Below are 19,111 nucleotides of genomic sequence, written 5' to 3' on the forward strand. Positions count from 1 at the left end.
TTGGAGAGCGGGCCAATGTAAAGGTGGTGTTTTCTGCCCCGAAAAAGCTCTCGTACTTGTGTATGAAATTTGTTTCACATGCAAAACCGGGATGCTCCAAAAAGAACTTAACACTGTTTGTCACATGCGCGCAATTTGTAATCTATCAGATACCTCTTTCATGCGGTAAACACTACATAGGACAAACTGGCAGGTGTAATAATGACCGGCTCCGCGAACACGCTTGCAACGTAAAAAATGGTTGAGATGGTTTTTTGGCACTACATTGCAGCACGTGTGGCTGCAAACCACTTTTTCATGGTACGGTAATCATAGGAAAAAACAGAAATAAAGTAACAAGGGAGATTATTGAAGCAGAAAGGATCAGTAGATTAGGGCTGAACTGCGTCAGCAATCCTTCTCTCGGTCTTTGTGAAAAAGAATTGTCGTTTTTTTGAGATCATAAGTTTTTAGCGCATGGCAATAGAGGGTTTTTCATCTGTTTGTCTGTTGTTTTCGAATTTCATGAGCATATATATGTACGCTCCTCGAAATAAAGTTTCGTTGGAAGTAAGCGCTCCCTTCTGTCCCTTCCCTTGTCCTATGTTTCAAAACGCGCTACGCCGATTAAGTACATAAATAAGTTGTTCAGTCACCCTACAGCAGTGTGTAACAGGCAGAACACAACCTAACTAGGCACAAACAACACAGTAAAGACGCATGATTTAGCGCGAAAACATGAAGAGAGTCACCCAGGGCGAGCATCTCTATGAAAGGCAGAATGCGCTTTACTCGCCGGTAATGTTATTGTTGCATAGGAGTCGTACACTGATTCAGTAGAGAAGAGCAATGATATTAACAGCAAACTGTAGTCAACGCATTTTATCCGTCGACAATCGGCTCAGACCGCACGCAACGAAGCGCCGCTGCATGTATTTGTATACGCGCCGCCGACCACCTATCCACACTTTCGCGGCATGGTGCTGCTACCTATAGGCCGATCTCACCGCGAATACCACCTGTCAAAGAGTCCCCCTGGTTGTTTTCTTCATTACTCGCTATCATGGAGCCCGAAGGGCCCATGTGCCCCCCAAAAAAGCTACTGCGCGTCCTGCAAGTCGCCAACCCACTTCATGGCCTAGCCTCCAGTCGAAGTGAATTCTGCCTCACTGAAAACCACCCCACCTATGCACCTCTCCATTTATTTCCACTATCTCGAAGCCTTTCTCTCGACTAATCTGCCATGTCTCTTTGTGAAACCGGCGGCAGGGCCCCTGGCGGGTGCCCAATCTGTCGATGCGGGGAGGGCCATGGCGGCGCAGCTCAGAGATAGGGCAGTGCGCCCACTGCCCCCTTATTCTGGTACACTGTACTACACAGAGGACCTCCGTGCTGTACTAGGTGTTCTGTGACTGTACTCTGTGGCGACTATGCAAATTGTTACGTGATTGGTTGACCATGGTGGCCTACCGGCATCTCTGTGAGTTGTCCAAAATTCATAACGAACGGTGCTGCGAACATACAGTTAATATACAGACTCTGCATAATAAAACTCTATAGCGGTCATAGAGTTTCATACAATTACTGTATGAAACTCAATGGTGGCGGTGGACGACTCATTTGAAGGCCTCAGAGATATAAAACTGTGGGTGACCTTGAATAGGAGGAGTGTCCAAAATGCCGGCTCCTGCGTGGGCCTTTTGCAGTGAACTACCCACGGAGGAAGAAACGACGACCCCGCGTCAGGCCTGTGCGCTTTCCACGCTCAGGAGCGCGCGGAAACCGAGGGACGTCTGCTGCGCGCTGTAGTGTTACAGCGAAAGCTGTTATAAGATCACAACTCGAGTCACGCGCGGCGCCGTAGTTGTCCGCCACCGGTGTCCGTAATCACATCGCACGAAATTAAGAAAAAATTTTTTAGTACCAATGAGACAGTTGGGTTTTAACTCGGGTCCGCTGGGTGCCAGCCGAGTAATCTACCATAAAAAAAAAAAAAAAACTGAGCCATGCCAGTGCTTGGCATTCATTTGCAAACTTGCCTTAGGCAAACTTGATGTCGTGAAAGCAATCTCGTTAGTACGACTGATAAAGCGTTTTAAAACAGTGAAAAAACAACAAGTCATCGCACCATGCGAATAGCGTAACAAGTGGGTTGTGCAATGCTACAATCCATTACAAAAGCTTGTTTTTGATCACCTAATGACTGTGGCGCATACCCTCTTCAGGTATGATTCCTAATCATCTTCAGCCAATGCATGAGCGATTGGCACATTGGCACAAAGTTCCTCGCAAGTGTTTAACGGATACCAGGCTTCTCAGAAAAATGGTAAAAAATAGCATAGCAAATGCCGGCCTACTACACAGTTTTATTATTAATGCCCTATTGGGTATCAAGAAAGTGTGCTTGCAGCAGTTACTCAATGAGTGTTTAGAAAAGGTTCTGAAAGGCCACTCTTCTAGCTTTCGCTGCGACTGTGCTGCACCTTCTGCGCAGGCCTCGTGTTTTTTAGCATTGAATTTTTACAGAGGGCACTTGAAGTAAATGTAACTTTAATAATGGAGTTTACCCATCTTTAAGCATTGTGTTTGTGCAGGGGCAACAATATATTGCAAGAAAACTATGTGCAATATGAGCAGGCATAAGAACGGAAGGAAAAGAAAGTTGTTCGCACAGATAATTGGGCATTGGCATTGCATACGCAAAAATTAAGAGTGATAAAAGGAATTAAAATACATGCACAGTCACCTCAAATACTTACACGCAGTGACCGCTTCTCTTACCAGTACACACGAGCACCATTGCTCATGGTCACCAGCAATTTTCTAGCCATATGCACACCGCTGCATTCGACAATTTATTAGCCTCGACTCAAAAGAAAAAGTTGGGGTGGCTACACGACCGCAATACTGTTCGTTTATTTTCTTTTATGATGTTGCTACCGTACAAGGCTCACCGAGCGCAAGGCTTGTGTTAAGTTCTGATATTTGAAAGAAACGTAATGCCAGGTAAAATTACATTAAACTCTACGAACTTGTGCATAAGACGTGCATTACAGGAAATGTTGTACCAATATCCAGATATATCCTGAAATTAAAGTCACAAATATCCATCCTCCTATTGCACCAGTGATATAGCTGCCTGAACAAAATAGGGTAAAATGTTTAGAGACATGGACATGCAATATTTCAACCACTTTAGAAAATGGTACGAATATGGAGATTACTTATGTGCCTAGTCTGAAAAAAAAATGCAACATGTGATGATATATAAATTATGGACCATCTTCTTGAAGGTAACCGTAATGGGATTCGAACCAGCAGAGGTGCGCATGCCTATGACCCGGCTGAAACGGGCGTCAACACTGGTGCTGGAAGAACGGTTTGAAGCGAAACTTGGTGTAGGCTTCACTCGAGTAAGTGTTTCTTTGAAATGCAGAGACATGGGAGGTGGGTCGATTGTAAGTTTCATCCCAGATAAACGAGCCGAAAGAGTACTCGAGGAGCGGTAAAGCGCTGCGGGCAATGGAGAGGGTCCAGCTAGAGAAAGTGTGTTGCGAGCAGGCGGAGGAACACCCCCACCTAGGTGTGTTGGGAGGGGTCTGCAGCTGCTGTCGGTGAGACAGAGAGTGACGTCAACGTGCAGCTGTGACTTGACCTACTTGGCGTCGTTCCAACAACTGCAGCAGTGGGAGGGAACGCGGTGCAGCGCGTTGGCACGGAGACACGGATGTACAGAATTACACAGGCTAGTCAAAGAGCTGCTTTGCATCTAATGTATAGAGAGGTTTTGAGACTAGTCGTTTGGGTGCCTATGGCCATTCATACGTTGGGTTTGTTCCTATCTAGAAGGATTGCTGAACGTCAGTATGAAACGTTTCTGCAAGGTGTGTGCATTGCTTCATGCCTTCACTATACTAAATGAAAACAGTTTCAAACAACTCACTTTCAGCTTCAGACATCTTCGAGGCTCTTGGTGGCTAGCATTTGCATGGTTCAGATGCTTTTATAAAAGTATGTACACGAGTAGTTACACGAAATATATTTGTTCCCACGGTGAATGAGTGGGCGTTGATAGGGCACCTGGATAAAATTTCCCTCTATTTATTTATCAGCTCAATATAGCGTACACCACATTTCCATGTTTAAGCTGCCAAGCACTGACACAGCTCCTAAGTACTGGCACGGAATTTTCCAATTAACTGACACGATAATCTCTTCAATAAATATAAAAAGATTGCCTGATAGGTAGAGCAAGCCTCTTGTATACCGTGAGCATGTGTAATCAGCTCCTGTGAGCTAAAAATCCCGTTTGTTTTCGGGTAATTGATTGTAAGATAGTGAAATCGGGACATGCTCTGTGTTCCCTTTAAGAGTGAACGCATCTGTGAATTCAGTATTTGACAAGTGCCCTGTCAAACTACTCAAGCAGTGATTGCGATCACTTTCGGAGAAATAAGAACAGAAAGAAAAGTGATGATGATCATATATCTTTTAATGAAAGGTAATGAACGACTACGTGACTACACTCCTTTAATCATCACGCAGTTTTTTGTTTATTACTTTTAGCAAAGTACAATTTTCTTTATTTCAAGCTGGACAGGTATACCACTGAAAGTTGAAGTAAAGAGGTGTTGATGCAATGCACTCTCTAAAATCGTTGTCCAGCAAGGCCATCATGGCTTCTCTACACTGAAAATACGATTGAACACATTCACAAGCAACCGCTCCACAGGATGATGCGAGAATGTTTTGAGGAAAGTGATCACACCAGCACTTTCATGCCTCTACGCTTTGCCAGTGCTCTTAGACCTCCTGCGTCTAACATTGGCTCCTGGAAAAACAAGAATACACAGCACTGTGAACTGTGCACTCAGCCTTTAAATAAGTGTACTAAGGATGCACATATATGCTCAAAACTTGATGCAACCAAACCAGAACTTTTAGACTCTTTCCAAAATTGTAAAGCTAGCTTGCCTCGATTGCAGTCTCAACAATATAGGCGGCTTGTCATTTAGCACAAATAGCCCATTCAAGCGTGGTTTGCTTATGCAATGACAATGACATGGCAAATGTTGTGTTGGCTCTCTTATGCCTTGACGTAACAATATGAACACTCACGATAAACAAGCCCCAGTACTTTCAACTAGGACCGCGTCCCCGCTTGAAGCATGACAGGTGCTGCCATTACTTGAGCAAATATGATAAAAAGGGTCGATTGTAAGGCAATTAAGGGACAAAAGGTGCTTCGTCTAGTGACAGCTAGTAACGCCTTGCCAATTTTCCCAGCATAAGATAACTTCACTGCGGCGAAAGTGAGTCTACTGTGTGGCGCTAACAGTTTGCTAAAGGAGGTGGAAATATTAAAAGCCATAAAAGCAAGGTTCTCTCGAAAGTCAATGAGCAAACTGAACACAAAGAGGAGCACGCAGAAGATGTGCAAGAAATGAGTCCTACGTCCTGTGACAGTGGTAAGAGAAAAACGATGAGCACAGCAGCACGGCCCAAGTTTGAAGACAAGCATCCGAGATAGATTGCCCACTGGCAAGGTGCGCGACTATCTGAGAGTGACCGCACCGTTTGGGCACATGCCAAAAAACTATGCACTGAAGATCAATTAACATTGAAGACCTCAAGGCATCAAAAGGCTGGATCAACCGATTTAATCCTTCGATGGTCGAAAACGTGCAGTAAACTCTCGGTAAACAAAAATCTGGTAAACGAACCTGCTACTTAAAGGCCAACCGCAACGAAATTTGGCACTTCGCAAAAAGTCAATATATATGTAGTCCAGCTAGAGGTAGTGCTGACTGCCAAATGTCGCCTTTGAAATACAAGCGCTTACCTTAGAAAAAAGCTTGCAAACGACGTTGTTCTTGAGACCGAAACTAGACAAAACTACGCAATCATGGCTAAACGGAAGTGACGTGAACGACAGAAAAATTGTCTGCTCTGCGCTCCACGAGCATGCACATCGCGGATGCGATGTGCGTGTTTTTTTCTATGTTAACTTAAGAAAGCTGCGTGAGCATGGCTCTTATCGAATGCTGGTCTGGGCTTCCGTAGGTTTTCTGTCTGACCGCTGTGTTAAGAAACGCTGCTTAACTTGACTTGTCTTCGACTTCGATGCAGCCCGAACGCGTTTTGAACGCGCTGTCTTTACACGGTGCCAAGGCAGCACAAATGCACAGATGCATTTCAAACACGCTGCATTGATAGCGGTTTCAATGCAGGAAAGAGCGATTAATCGACAGGGAGGATTGCTCACAAGGAGCGATGCGGCGACGTTCTGTAGTATTGGTCATATGTGGTTCTGTCTTATTTGCCTAGGCACACTGCTAGAGCTCTGCATCGTCTGCTTGCTGACAATTAGAGCACCAATTATAAATTAAATACACGACTGCAAGGTTTTTCACTGTCGTTATCGTAACTTACTGTATATATACTACGTGTTTATGGCTCTTTCCACCCAAGTGAAATTTCGTTGCGGTTGGCCTTTACCTGGAACGAGTGCTTCTGAGAAGATTGGCATTGTTTTTGCATTCTGCAGCCTTGGCCATCGTTCAGTCAATGAAACTCCAGCTAAACGAAACATATATTCCTGGTTCCTTCAGGTTGCGTTTAAAGGGACACTAAAGTGAAATAACAATTTTCGTCAGAGTGAAAGCTCAATGTATGACAACACCTAAAACGAAAATATTAACAACAGTGCTCTACTTACCAAGAAATTAAGCTAAATGCACAAGAACACAAGCGCCGCAGTAGGACATTTTCAAAATGACCCCAATTGCATCAGATGGACCGCCAACAATGAACCACTGGTAATCAATCTAACTGCACTAAATAAAGAAATTTTTGTACATCAAGAGACACAATAAAATGCTGCTTGCCCGTTTCTGTTTGATGAAAAAAAGAACTGCCGGACGTTACTATGGGGAATGACGAGAGTGGTTCAAAAATTCAATTTTCACGTGGTTACATGGGACAGGTGGTGCCATCTAGCGGGGCACAGTTGAAACAAAAAAATTTCTGCAGTCTCGAAGCCAATGGCGGGAAATTGATCAATGGCCGTTGTTGGTGCTCTGCCTCCCACTGCTTTCGGTCTGCTTCTTGAGGTGGGCAACTTGAAGTCCGCTAACCTGATGCGGACCACTAAAACATGATTTTATTTCAATATAGGCCCTTCCTTGGTACAGAAGTAACATTACGAGGTTTCTGGACAGCCATTTAAAAAATTGTCAACTTAATAGCTGCCTTTAGTGCCCCTTTAATGAGAGTCTACTGTATACCTACGTCATCCTCAACAAGACGGTTGAAGGCATATATCCAGGTCATTACCTGTGGTTCTTAAATGCACGGCTTTTTCGATCATTTTTCTTGCTTGGCAGGTGCTGTCACGTTGAAATATTTAGAATGATTTTTAGCACTGATGCCACTTCCCTTCTTTTTTTTTTTTTATGCTCTATAACGGTGGTGCAACAGCTAGATTCAGTATCGTCGTCCTTCGGTCAGTGGCAGTTTATAACACCCACAAAACTGATGGCTTTCTGGTTTAAAATCTTTCAAAATATTACGGACTTGTGATTAGTACTTGTGATTAGTATCTTGTTTCTTGCTTTCCAGTATGCAATTATGCCTGTTTCTGTGCAAGCACTGACTGACACAAACTATGCCGCTGTGGTTGCGTTTCCTGTTTCGGGGAATCACGAAGACAGTTTTCTTTTCCTTGGTGATAACATAAAATGATTGTTACAGGTTTAGAATTTTGCATTGCTTTCTGGGCATGCTTACAACTACACAATTTACTTCAGTGCGCTCGGCTGTGCTCATTGCTTGCACTGTGCAAGTACACGGTTTCTCGTCTGCTACAGTGAGCCAAGCGGTGATTATGCATCATCGTCAGACTGGCAAATCAGAATCTGGATTGGTAAATGCCAGCCCATCATAAGAGGCTTTACTTACAAGCTAAGATTGCAATTTTGATAAGCAGGCAATGCCATAAGGGTGCGCAGCAAGATGATGATGATGATTGGATAAAAAGTGGCTTTTTGTGCTCTCTCTCTCTGTTTCTATTTTGCACTCATATTCTTATCTCTGAACTACACAGACGCTCATTGCAACACATAATTTCTTAACAAATGTATAGGTTTTTTTATAATGTACGGGGCTGTTACTCTTGAATAAACAAATAAAATAATAAACATGTGCATGTGTATCAACACAAAAAGATTCTTTTTGTCACTTCATGGTGACCAAAAAACAATTTTAGACAAGTTTTTGCAGAAATCAATTTGTCTGAAGAATTTAATTCAATAAAAAAATCACTTTTCTCGAACACATTTTGCAAAAAAAAAAAATTGACCTGCAAGAAGTTAAATAATTTCTTGGTTTCAAAACAAACTCAATACAACTGTGAAGGCACACAGTTCTGTCTGCGTATGATATCAGCAAAACAATATGTATTTTTACTAGTACGATACAAACTGAGCATGTCATCACTGAGCTGTTTTATTTTTTTTACCTATTTGTAAACTTAACAAATGTATATCCACTCGGTTAAAGCCTCAATTGGGGGCTGCAGTACTCATAAATAAACAAATAAAAAATAAGCAGATAAAACAAACAAATGAATAATTTCCATCGCTGCTTCTACTGCTTAGAAACGTGGTGATAATGGTGTTCAACCTGAAGCACCATAAACAGTCAGGGTCCCCCCCATTCTGGGTGGTGGTGGAAATGCCGCCAAAGACTCCACTTCGCCACTCATCAATTTTCTTTACTACCCACCAATTCCAAGAATCCACCCACTCCTCGAACTGTTCCCTTTCAAACGTGCACCTTAGGAACCAAGAACAAAAAGCATATATGTGTGCACAACGCTATCGCATAAAAAACCTACATACAGTAAACCTCGTTGCAATAAATCTGCTTACAACAGACATTCGGATACTACATACTACTAATTGTCTGCGTTATGCCGACCTCCCTACGGGGAGTATGCATTGAAACTGAGCGTTACGTGGCGCAGTGGTGCTCCGGACCGCGCACCATCTCCGTGGTTTTCATGCAGCAGACATTCACGCTTGCCACTGTGTTTACTGTTCGTATATGATAAGTGTTGTGTGGTGTTCCGTGTGTGTATTAAGTTCGTGATACTACGGAGCTGGAACTCTTCTCTACCACTGCATGTTGCACAGATCGAGTCGTTGACCTGGCTGTGTTAACGATCACCGTGTTGTTGCTGTGAAAAGATGCAGCTCAGTGACTACACCAAGTCACTGTATGATCCCGAGCGCAGCAGATACCACATCAATGTCGCAAAATGCGGTGGCGACGACCCCTTGGTGCTTTCTGACGACCAGTTCACAAACGATGTAGGCTTTTATCCCAGCGTGGATCGTGCAGATATAAACGATTATTTTGTTCACGGGACAACCTTTGTGAAGGAGGAGCAGCTTAAGAGCTTCAAATCCCTGGAGGCTCACAATTATGTGACAAGCGGCCTCATGGAGCCACCAAGGATAAAAACTCTTCGTGATGGCAATGTTGTCGTTTCAAAGGTAGGCTGTACATAACATACTCAATGTTCGCAACTTGCTCTAGGTATCCGTAAAATGAGAGATCAGGTGCTAAAGTGGTAAAGCTTGCTATCAGCCGCTAATGTGGCACTCAGCCAATCAAACTTTCTTGCCGCTATCACTAGATGGGCAGCCAAGCGTTTCGCATGTTTTTCGCACTTGAGACCAGGGAAGTGCTGGAATTTTAGTGCTAAGGGAGGGGGGCACTGAAGACACGCAAGTTCATTTAGGGGGATAGGGAACATATGTGTTGTGTTTTGACTGTTTGCTCGAGGGGGCAGGCGGAAATTTAGAGGGAGCTCCAGCCCCCCCACCTGTTGGCGTCGCCCCTGGCTTGTAGTCTTCACGACAAATTCTGCTAAGCCATAGAGCTCTGCACCTTGGTGACAGCTCCGTTGTCTTCGCACACTATCCTGATACGACTTTCAGCAAGAAAAAGAAGCCTACTAATTGAAAGTTCTCGTCGTTGAACTTGTTTTTTGAGCGGTTGGAGCAACAGTACACGATGCAGTTCACCATAGCTGATTGACACAGCTCGATGTGCAACAATGTACTAGGGCCTGTGCACTCGTACAAGTCCATAAAACACACAGTGGTAGGGAGAAGTTTCAGCGCTGTAGTGTCGCAAGTTTAACCCACGAGGACACGGAAGGTCAAGGAAGACCACACAACACCCATCACATACGCAAGGTAAACACAGTGGCAAGCATAAACGTCTGCTGCGTGAAAACCACGACGAAAACCACGAAGATGGCGCCCAGTCCGGCGCACTGCTATGCCACATGGCAGCTCAGTTTCAATGCATACTCTCTAATTGGTTTTGATTTAGCTTTGTTTACTACGGATTCTGGTACAACAGACATTCAGATGTAATTGACTCAAATATGAGACCAGAAAGGTGGTCAGGACTCCCTTACAGCGGACTTTTCTAGCAGACATCTTACATTGTATTACTTACGACTTCAAACATTGCTTGGTATACTTTCGGGGTGGAAATAGCGCTGTTGATCGACGTACCGATTTCGGAACTAAGGCTGCCAATCTCTGGTCTGTTAACAATTAGTAATGCCAAAATACGGCGACGAAAAATAGACGCGCAGTCTACTCCGTTTCGCGTGTTTGGGCGCTCGCGTGAAATCGCTAGCCTTTGCCACCACTGTTCCAAGCGATCGGTGCGTGGCGAGCATGCCCGGAGTCCGCTACCGATGCGCAAGATGCCTATTCGCTGTTCTATTGAGCCAGAAGCTGATGTGATTCATCGCTTGCGACAAGCACATTACGGCTTCGTTGCTTTTGCATATTTGCTAGAGCAACGGTCTTGCCCGCCAAGTTCGGGGAGGAGTTAGGCAGCCACGACTTTGAGCAGGAACCCGGCTGCGATGTGCATGGTCGCGGTGCTCGATGTTCCAAAAGTATGGCATGCTCAATAGTGAGCACAAAGATGTGTTTCGCGACGGTCTTCGTCACCTCGCGACACACAAGAAGCAGATGGTGCTATCCCGGAGGCGTATATCCCAGAGCGACCATCGGACCAGCGAGGTGTACTGAAAAACACAGTAGAAGTAGCCAGTGGAAGGCCTTGAAATGAATTTTAAACATCTGCTATTTGAATACTGAACGCTTTTTACGATACACTTTTACAACGAGCCTAAAATGCTGGTGCGCAGTTGTGAAGCTATACATTAAAAAAAAAAAAAAAAGTTTTTTTTAAAAAATTTTCACAATGAATTTCACCACCTCCACAGGCACGAAATCTTTTCACAGCCCTTTTCCACAGTTTTCAGTGTAGATATTTTAGAATCAGCTGAAAAAAGCTACAGAAACTGAAAATAGGATCTAAAAAATACATCTTTTTATGCCCTGCTGATAATATATCTGTTTATGACCTGCTATTCTGTCTGGTTATATCAGACCCAGTCAGTGTCTACATAAAAGTCTATTGTAACAGTACTTGGATTTTACAAGCCGCTTTTACAACAGTCCGAAATCCTCTTCATTATGGAGGTCTATTGTAGTGAGGTTATACTGTACTTGCATTACTTTGAGCTTGTTGTTTGTACAGTGGTTATCAGTGGGCCGTGTCTTTTACCACCTCGATACTTATATCTGTGTCACACGGGCACGTTTGAAAAGCCTTAGAGTCTCGAAAAACCACAGGTCCATCAACTCTACAGAATTGTCGAACTGCTACAGGGCCGTTTTCAATGGCCGTTGAGGTGTTCAGGCATTTCTCGCAAAAATTATGTGGCGCTGCAAATCTTGATCTTTATTTCCATTTTATCTCAAGTGAAAGAAAATATATACCCTTAAATGCACACATGCGTCTGTTATTTTTGTTTAAAGATTTCAATAAATTGTTTATACATAATCCTGAACGTATGTTCGGTTTTTAAATTGTTGAGCAGCTGGTCACCGCTTGTCAACTTTGGCACGTTCGTGCTGTTTCTGCTTCCGTCACTCAATAGCCATCGAAGTTCTAGTGGAGTTGTGGGATGCTCCGTTGACTACACAGACACAATAGCCTTTGAAACCACCCGTGTGGCTGCTCGTGTTTTACAGTTGAGTTAATAGACCATTGGTTCAATGGCCTTCCAGATGCCCGTTAGACACAGGTAATAAAAGGTGTCTGCACAGGTGAATTTGAGGCCTCAAAGATCACCAATTCTAGCATGAATGCTTGAGCACAAGCATGAATGCTCGAGCACAAGCGTCCTTGCCTTCATCTTGCATGCACCGACCTCGTCGTTCCAGCCTGCGCACTCAAGGAGACAGATGTGCAGTACAGCTTTCCAGTACGCACAAGCAGATATCAAACCTAAATTGCATTGAAAATGATAAAGTTATAAGAGTTTTTCGACTTAGGACACCCAAAGGTCTCATGTTTATCTTCTGTTACTCTTCCGAGCCCTCTGACAACCACAGGGTTCAACAAAAAAGACACTCACGGCGGACTTCGCATATTTTGCTGCACAAGTGTCTGCGTATGGCACTGAGCCTCCGTGCCGCAAATAAATCCTTGCCCACGTACATTTCGAAGAGCTCTGTGCAGAAGTGAAAAGAGATAAAAAGAAAGAAAAGAGGCAATCAATGCAATAAAATGTTGCAGTGAATACAGCCCTTACCTTATTCAATACATGACTTAATTAGAAGAGACAGCCCATCTTAATGCCACACTCCCACACAACACACCTAAACAAATGGTTAAAAGGTGTTTAAAAGAAATTTGTCATCCCCCCCGCTAATTAAACGTACTATACTCTGCTCATCTGCGCTCAGTTCGGAGCAAAGTGAGGACGAGCAATTCACACAGCAAATCTGCGCGCACGACGGAGCGAGCCACCCGGCAGCGACAGCATGGGCGCCGCACTGAACGCACCTAACCAGGAGATGAAACACGACCACTCCGTGTTTCAGTGGAACTGTCAGTTGTTGCTTAGAATGAGATTGCGATAGAGAAGCACGTACATGTATCGTGGAAAGTCGGTTGTGTCTATCATGTCGCTACTTCAGCCACTGAGCAAGTTTCGACATGCTCCTTGGCGTCAGCACTGCACGCTATAAAACGATCGTACTGGGAGTGCCAGTCCAATAACTTTTCCGCATTTCGGCAAAAATAAGAAAAGAAGACTTTCTGGTGCCTACTTTGGCCAACATCTGCTGTGGTAGTGTAGTATTTGTTTCAGGAGATGCACATCTGTACTTCTAAACACATCTGCCATTTAGTGCATGGTCATGCCGCATTCCCGGCTGGTGCAAATTATCGAGCTTTCACTGTATAATTCACAGTTACTTATGTTGGTGCCACCACTTTTGCGGGGAAATCACGATGATAACAGACAAGCACTACTTGGAAAAAAAAAGCAAGCCCACAAACGAATCGAATTACGTGACCGAACTACACTGGATATGAATGTGGCCACATTCTTTGTGTAGCCGACATCAGTGTTGCTTGGTCGACAATAATAATCGGCTAAATTTCGCTGGTTTAACTTCCGATCGACAATTATCGCCGAATCGCCGTTTATGTGCAGCCTGGAACAGGGGGTCAGATTGGCACAGAATGGCGCAACTGGCACAGCGTTTTCACTTCTGTCCATAACAAAGCAGCAAAATTACTTTTTTTACACATAGTGACACCATAATGAATACGACACCATTTGGCTTGTGCTCAGCACTGGCAACGTTTCAGCGACAAATGGACACCGTACTATCAGGCCAGAAGTTGCAGACGTGCTTAGTGTATTCAGATGACATCATCGTATTTTCTGCCACATTCCACGAACACGTCGAGGGACTGCACTCAGTATTTCAAGCTATCTGTTCCGCCGGACTAACACTTAAGCCGCAAAAATGCCACTTCGGCTTCGAAGAGCTTCTGTTTCTGAGACATCTTGTCAGCAGTGAAGGTGTGCGGCATGACCCTGGAAAAATAGCTGCCGTTACGTATTTTCCAACACCAACTGACAAAAAGGCGGTCAGACCATTTTTAGAACTCTGTGCTTACAACTGACACTTCAGTGAGAACTTCTCGCGCATTGCCTAGCTGTTGACCCGCCTTACCAGACATGACCTCGCATTCGTATGGAATGACGAACACCAAAAATCATTCGACGAGCTGCGGCAACGCCTTCAGAAGCCACCAGTCTTCACACACTTCAATGACGATGCCCCGACAACAGTGCACATCGATGCCAGCAATGTCGGCTTAGGAGCTGCACTCGTGCAGTGGCAGGATGGCGCCGAACGAGTAATTGCTTATGCGAGCAGAACTCTTTCACGCATGCAAGAAAATTATTCCACCACAAAAAAAGAGCAGCCGCTTTGACGCCGTCTTTTTCGGAGGAACCATGGTTGCTGTCCACGCTCATCACTTTGTCGTCCTCTGCCTGCCTGCCCGGCCTTTAGCCATGAAAATATTAAATATTATGACAGCATTTTTGTACCACACTTGACTACACTCAGGTGAAACTGCGCTAAAAAATCTAACTGGCATGTTAGACTCTGCGATCACAATTAATCACCAACTGCATAGGAAAAATAGTCTAGCCCTTTTGGCCCTGAACGACAGCACAAAAATATTTTTCCGAAACCTTGAAAACAAAACCAAACCTGCTCATTCTTAGAGAAGTATTTTTCAATTATCCTTACTGCAATAGACACCACCACCGTATCATTTTTGCGGAGCTCAGAGATGTAAAGAAGTAGTTTGACCGAAGTCATGAGTGATGACGAGGCAGGGAAGCAGAGATGGGAAAGCGGTGTTTTTGGAATGAAGTCTCGAAATCGTTTTAAGAGCTTCCACAGTGTCAAATACTAAACTGGTTCAGATTTTGTGTACTCTAGTGCATGGCAGGAACAAATTTACCATTTTTGTCATTTCATGACTACAGGGCTATGACGACCTAATTTGATGTCATGTCTGTAAAACCATAAATACTTACAGCACTGACTAAACTTTTTGTTTGTGGTCCTCTAAGCTCCTAAGTATTAGTAAAATACGTACTAAAAATGTGTCTGAAAAAAACTGAAAATTTCAAGGCTGGAAGGGCTGAGATACAAGTTGTTAAAAAGTGTGGTCGATGTTTTCCAACAAATTACTTGTAGTTTGGCTAGGCTTCTATCCTAACTATTTCCAAACTTGGGCTCGAGCAATACTACCATGATTAAATGCAAGAACAATATTCAAAGTCGCAATCCCCATGACTCTGAATCTAAACAAAGACATCAAAGACACCGCAACTCCATTCCCATTAACTCAACATTTACACCGGGCCATTTTCACACACTATGCAGTCTAATTGCATCACAAATAATAGTCATCTCTATTAGAGCACACTCATTGTCACCATGTATGTGATTTGTCACAAGGCACAGAAGTGGCCGAGAGGTTCAACAATGAAGAGCTTGCTAGGTCATTGTTTAGCGCCTCAGTACGTCACTGGCTTTTATTCACACCTACAAGAGAACTGCACGGGTTTCCATGAAGTTTACACTTCCTGGAGACCTTCTTTACCCACAGCATCTAAGCTTATCAACAAGCACGGCAAAGACAAGGCGTAATGAAGCTAGGAGCTGAAAGTGTTCGTAACGATGCGCTCCGAAGACAAAGTGTGAACATCTTTATTACCCCCCCCCCTTCCCTACGTAATGCCTACATGGCGATGCAGGTCACCAGTAAATAAATAAATAAATAAAGACACAGTGTCTTCAGACGGCCTTAAAGGTTACCGGACAGTTTTCTTTACAAATTACATGAACTTTTTTTTTACAAAAATAGACCGTAAACACAGAGCGCATACGAGGGGCTTGTGCTAGGGTGGGCTTTCACCCGCTACTTGCTTTCCAGAAAAGTGGTTCTGAGCCACAAAAAATGCCGCTTAAGAAAAGCATGAACGTGGAAAATATGCACAAAAGGGACAGCCTTCTCCAATTTCAAAGAAAACAAAAAGATTTTTTTTAACATTTGCCTTACCTTGTGCTTTTAATCACAATACTGTAACTGTAGGCTGTGCAAGTATTTCTCGTAACTGTTTGTCATAAATTTTTTTTTGAAAAGCTTGCACCAAAATGCACAAGGCTGGGTCGCAGCAGAGCTAGCGGGCACCTAGCTCGTTATGGATCTGTTAGGCTTTCACGCCTCTGTCTTCACCACCCCTTGCTGAGCAACAAGCTTAAAAAGGCACTGAAACGAAACTTCTAAGCTCGAAATGTTTTCTTTATTTGATTGCTCAGTATGCACAAGTATTTTTGACCAAATTTGAATGACGTCCATCACTTGGGAAGTTATTTTATTTCGAGGGAAAAGAACGTCCAAAAGCACATGGGCTTTCGGCACATTGTGTCATCAACACTACTCTAGCGTGTTCGGAGTGGCGCATACCACCCGGAGTGAAGACGTGCAACGTCAACGATCCAAGTGTTCTTTCTAATTGTGGAGCCAATGCCTGGAAAAGCCCTCACTCTTCATGCCTGATCTTCCTCATGCTGCTTCAAATTATTTCATGGAATTGCAAGACAAAATCCATCAAAAGACAGGCAAAAGGATAGAGCCTAATTCAACATGTGCTCGTCAGTCAGCATATTAAGGAACAGCTGTGCGCTGTAGTTGTTTCGTTGGAAACGTGGAAAAAACGGAATGAGTGTATCGTTTCATTACATGTACAGTACAGGCTGACACGACTACTAGCTATCAAAGTGGAGTAGCGCACGGATGAATATCATCGCTAACTAACACGCAGGTAGCATTAACAGTGAATTAAAGTTTGTCTGTAGACCCCTTTGTGCTAGCATCATAGCCGGTTATTGCAGCTGCGAATGTAAGAGGTTCGATAGGCAGGCCCACCTGACCGCACAAAGAACCTGGCAAGCACAGAAATGCTTCATTGTGACAGCAATTATATGAACACTTTCTGATCAGGGTTCATGCTTGTTTATATGACCAAAATTCAAGGGTTGTCAATAACTTTCAAGATTATGTGTGCAAATTTTCAAGGAGCACATTGTCTGTTAGAAACCCTATTAAAAAATGTTCAGGGGAGAATAGAGGTTGAAATATAGCTTGAATTCATCAAAAAAAAGGGTAATATCACTGCAGCAGACGTTAAAGACATGGCTCCAATGACATTTCCTTTCTAGACAAATTTTATTATTTCATTCATTCATTCACTGTTTATTTATACAAAAACAAAGATTTTCCTAGGTTGAAGGGACTAAAGGCAGATTACCTCTGCCTGACTAAGGTCCCTCCACCCATACATTTAGATAGGAAAGTCTTCGGAACACTTACCGCATTTATTCCAATCTAGGCCGAAAGTCTTTTTCAAATTTCTTTGAATCAAACTGCAGAGTTGGCTTAGATTTGAGGATTTTGAAAAACGGGCCATTTTTCATCGAGAAAGATGGTGCACACTTAGTGCCACTTAGACAGTTTAGAGTCGTTAGTAGCCAATCCAACACCTAGCTTCAGTACACATGTGAGGCTGCTATTTTTATCTTTGTGGCAAGTGTTTAGGTACACTGTAGGTGAGATGTTGAGGCGAGCAGCATTTGTCATTTGGAGGCGCTGCGCCGTGCTCCCTACTGGGCTGCAGAAATTAGGCGTCTTCTTCTTTTTCTAACCGCCACCATTTCGAGTCACACTTTGAGTGGTCCTGTGTGTGGTGTATCTCAATGGTGCCAAACAGGCAGTGTCATATTAGTGCTGCTTATAAAAGGAAAGTTTTCCGAGCCACGGAGTCGTTGTCCAACGTTCAGACCGGGCGGGAATTTGGAGTGAACGAAAACAATTCGGGAACTTTGATTGCGTGCTTTTTTACGAAGTGCTGCACATTCAATGTGCTTGATGGCACCAAGAATTGCGCACTGTTTGAAGACTGCGACAAAGAAGTCAGCGACAACGACTTGGAATGAGCGCGACAGCTTTATGATGCAAATAACTAGAAGCAGCGCAAAAAAAAAAGAATGACGACAGAGAAACACAACAGGACTAGCGACTGTGTGTTTCCCAAGTAATTTGCACCATGAACCGACTGCTTTATTTCACCTTCATGCTCAATAAATGTTCTCTCTTTGTGAAAGCTGTCCTTGCTGTTTTGTTCGGCCTAGGTTTGAGGTAAGGCTTCGCGCTTTTGGGGGTCAACATAAAAATGGGGTTGGTCCAGATTCGAATGAATATGATATTACACTATGCCTAGTTGATGCTCCAGAATTTTCATATCAATATCCACTATTTCCTGCTGCTTGGTATTAGAAGATTCAAAGAATATTCAAGAGTTTTCAAGAATTTGCAAAAATTTTAGCATTTTTAAGGCCTTGTGAACAAGCTTTTCAAATTCAAAGGTGTTCAAGGATTTCACGAGCCCGCATAAACCCTGCTAATGGTTTTTGCCATCACCGGCATGTGCAGTATATGTATATGTATCTGTATGTATTTATAAAAGACATGAAAAAAAATGCCAATTCAAAAAAATTTTTCTGACACGCACAATTGAATGAGGGACCTCTCGCTCAGCAGCGCTGCATCAACCGCAGGTCCATTAAGGTGCACGTCCTTTAACGTTCAAACGGCCATGTATTTATATACACAAAATACTGCTGGCAGTTTTGGATCAAGGAGGAAATATCAGCATGTTCTCAGTATTATCAGCAAAATGATGCAAAAGGTGTGCTTGGCACCCTGCTCGTGATGGCGCAGGAGCACATGCGCTCATTCCCCGCACATACTTTTTGTTGTGGGGGATAGATGTCAGTGCGCGCGCATTTATCTCGCGGTGGGGGTGAGGGGTACTTCTTGTGCTTTCACCAGAACGACTGTGTTCTAGTTACTGAGCGTATGAAGGTTACTTTGCATTAGTGAAAGAGCACATTTTTCAAACTCAGCGGAGTAACAATGTGACACTTGTTAGCTCACACTCATCCAGTCTGTACCTGCGAGTACGTTGCGGGCGTCGTTTTCTTTGAGCTGAACCTTAAATTTCGAGCTGTGAATGTTCTTATTTCGCTCTCATCGTGTGTGTGTTGCTTTCGTGCATTGTATGTGTGTGAGCAGCACTGTACGT

The 19,111-nt window shown here is 43.6% G+C and overlaps 1 protein-coding gene across 5 annotated transcripts in view; it reads right to left on the reverse strand.

The window, feature by feature from the left end:
• Positions 1-4,450: 4,450 nt before the first annotated feature.
• LOC119167634 (uncharacterized) overlaps positions 4,451-19,111 on the reverse strand; it is a 52,661-nt gene continuing 38,000 nt past the window's right edge. For 2 of the 5 annotated variants that reach the window (XM_037419140.2, XM_037419139.2), the window contains exons 8-9: positions 12,500-12,595; positions 4,451-4,810 (exon numbers count right to left, since the gene is read on the reverse strand). In XM_037419140.2, coding sequence (XP_037275037.2) covers positions 4,764-4,810; positions 12,500-12,595 — 143 coding nt within the window. In that variant the 3' untranslated portion in view covers positions 4,451-4,763. Of the gene's footprint in view, positions 4,811-6,476; positions 6,609-12,499; positions 12,596-19,111 lie in introns of those variants that run through there. The other 3 variants (XR_012884129.1, XM_075865994.1, XM_075865993.1) reach the window with 3 other exon arrangements.

The sequence above is a fragment of the Rhipicephalus microplus genome, chromosome 6, assembly GCF_043290135.1.
Source record: "Rhipicephalus microplus isolate Deutch F79 chromosome 6, USDA_Rmic, whole genome shotgun sequence".
In the NCBI taxonomy this organism is placed as follows: domain Eukaryota; kingdom Metazoa; phylum Arthropoda; class Arachnida; order Ixodida; family Ixodidae; genus Rhipicephalus; species Rhipicephalus microplus.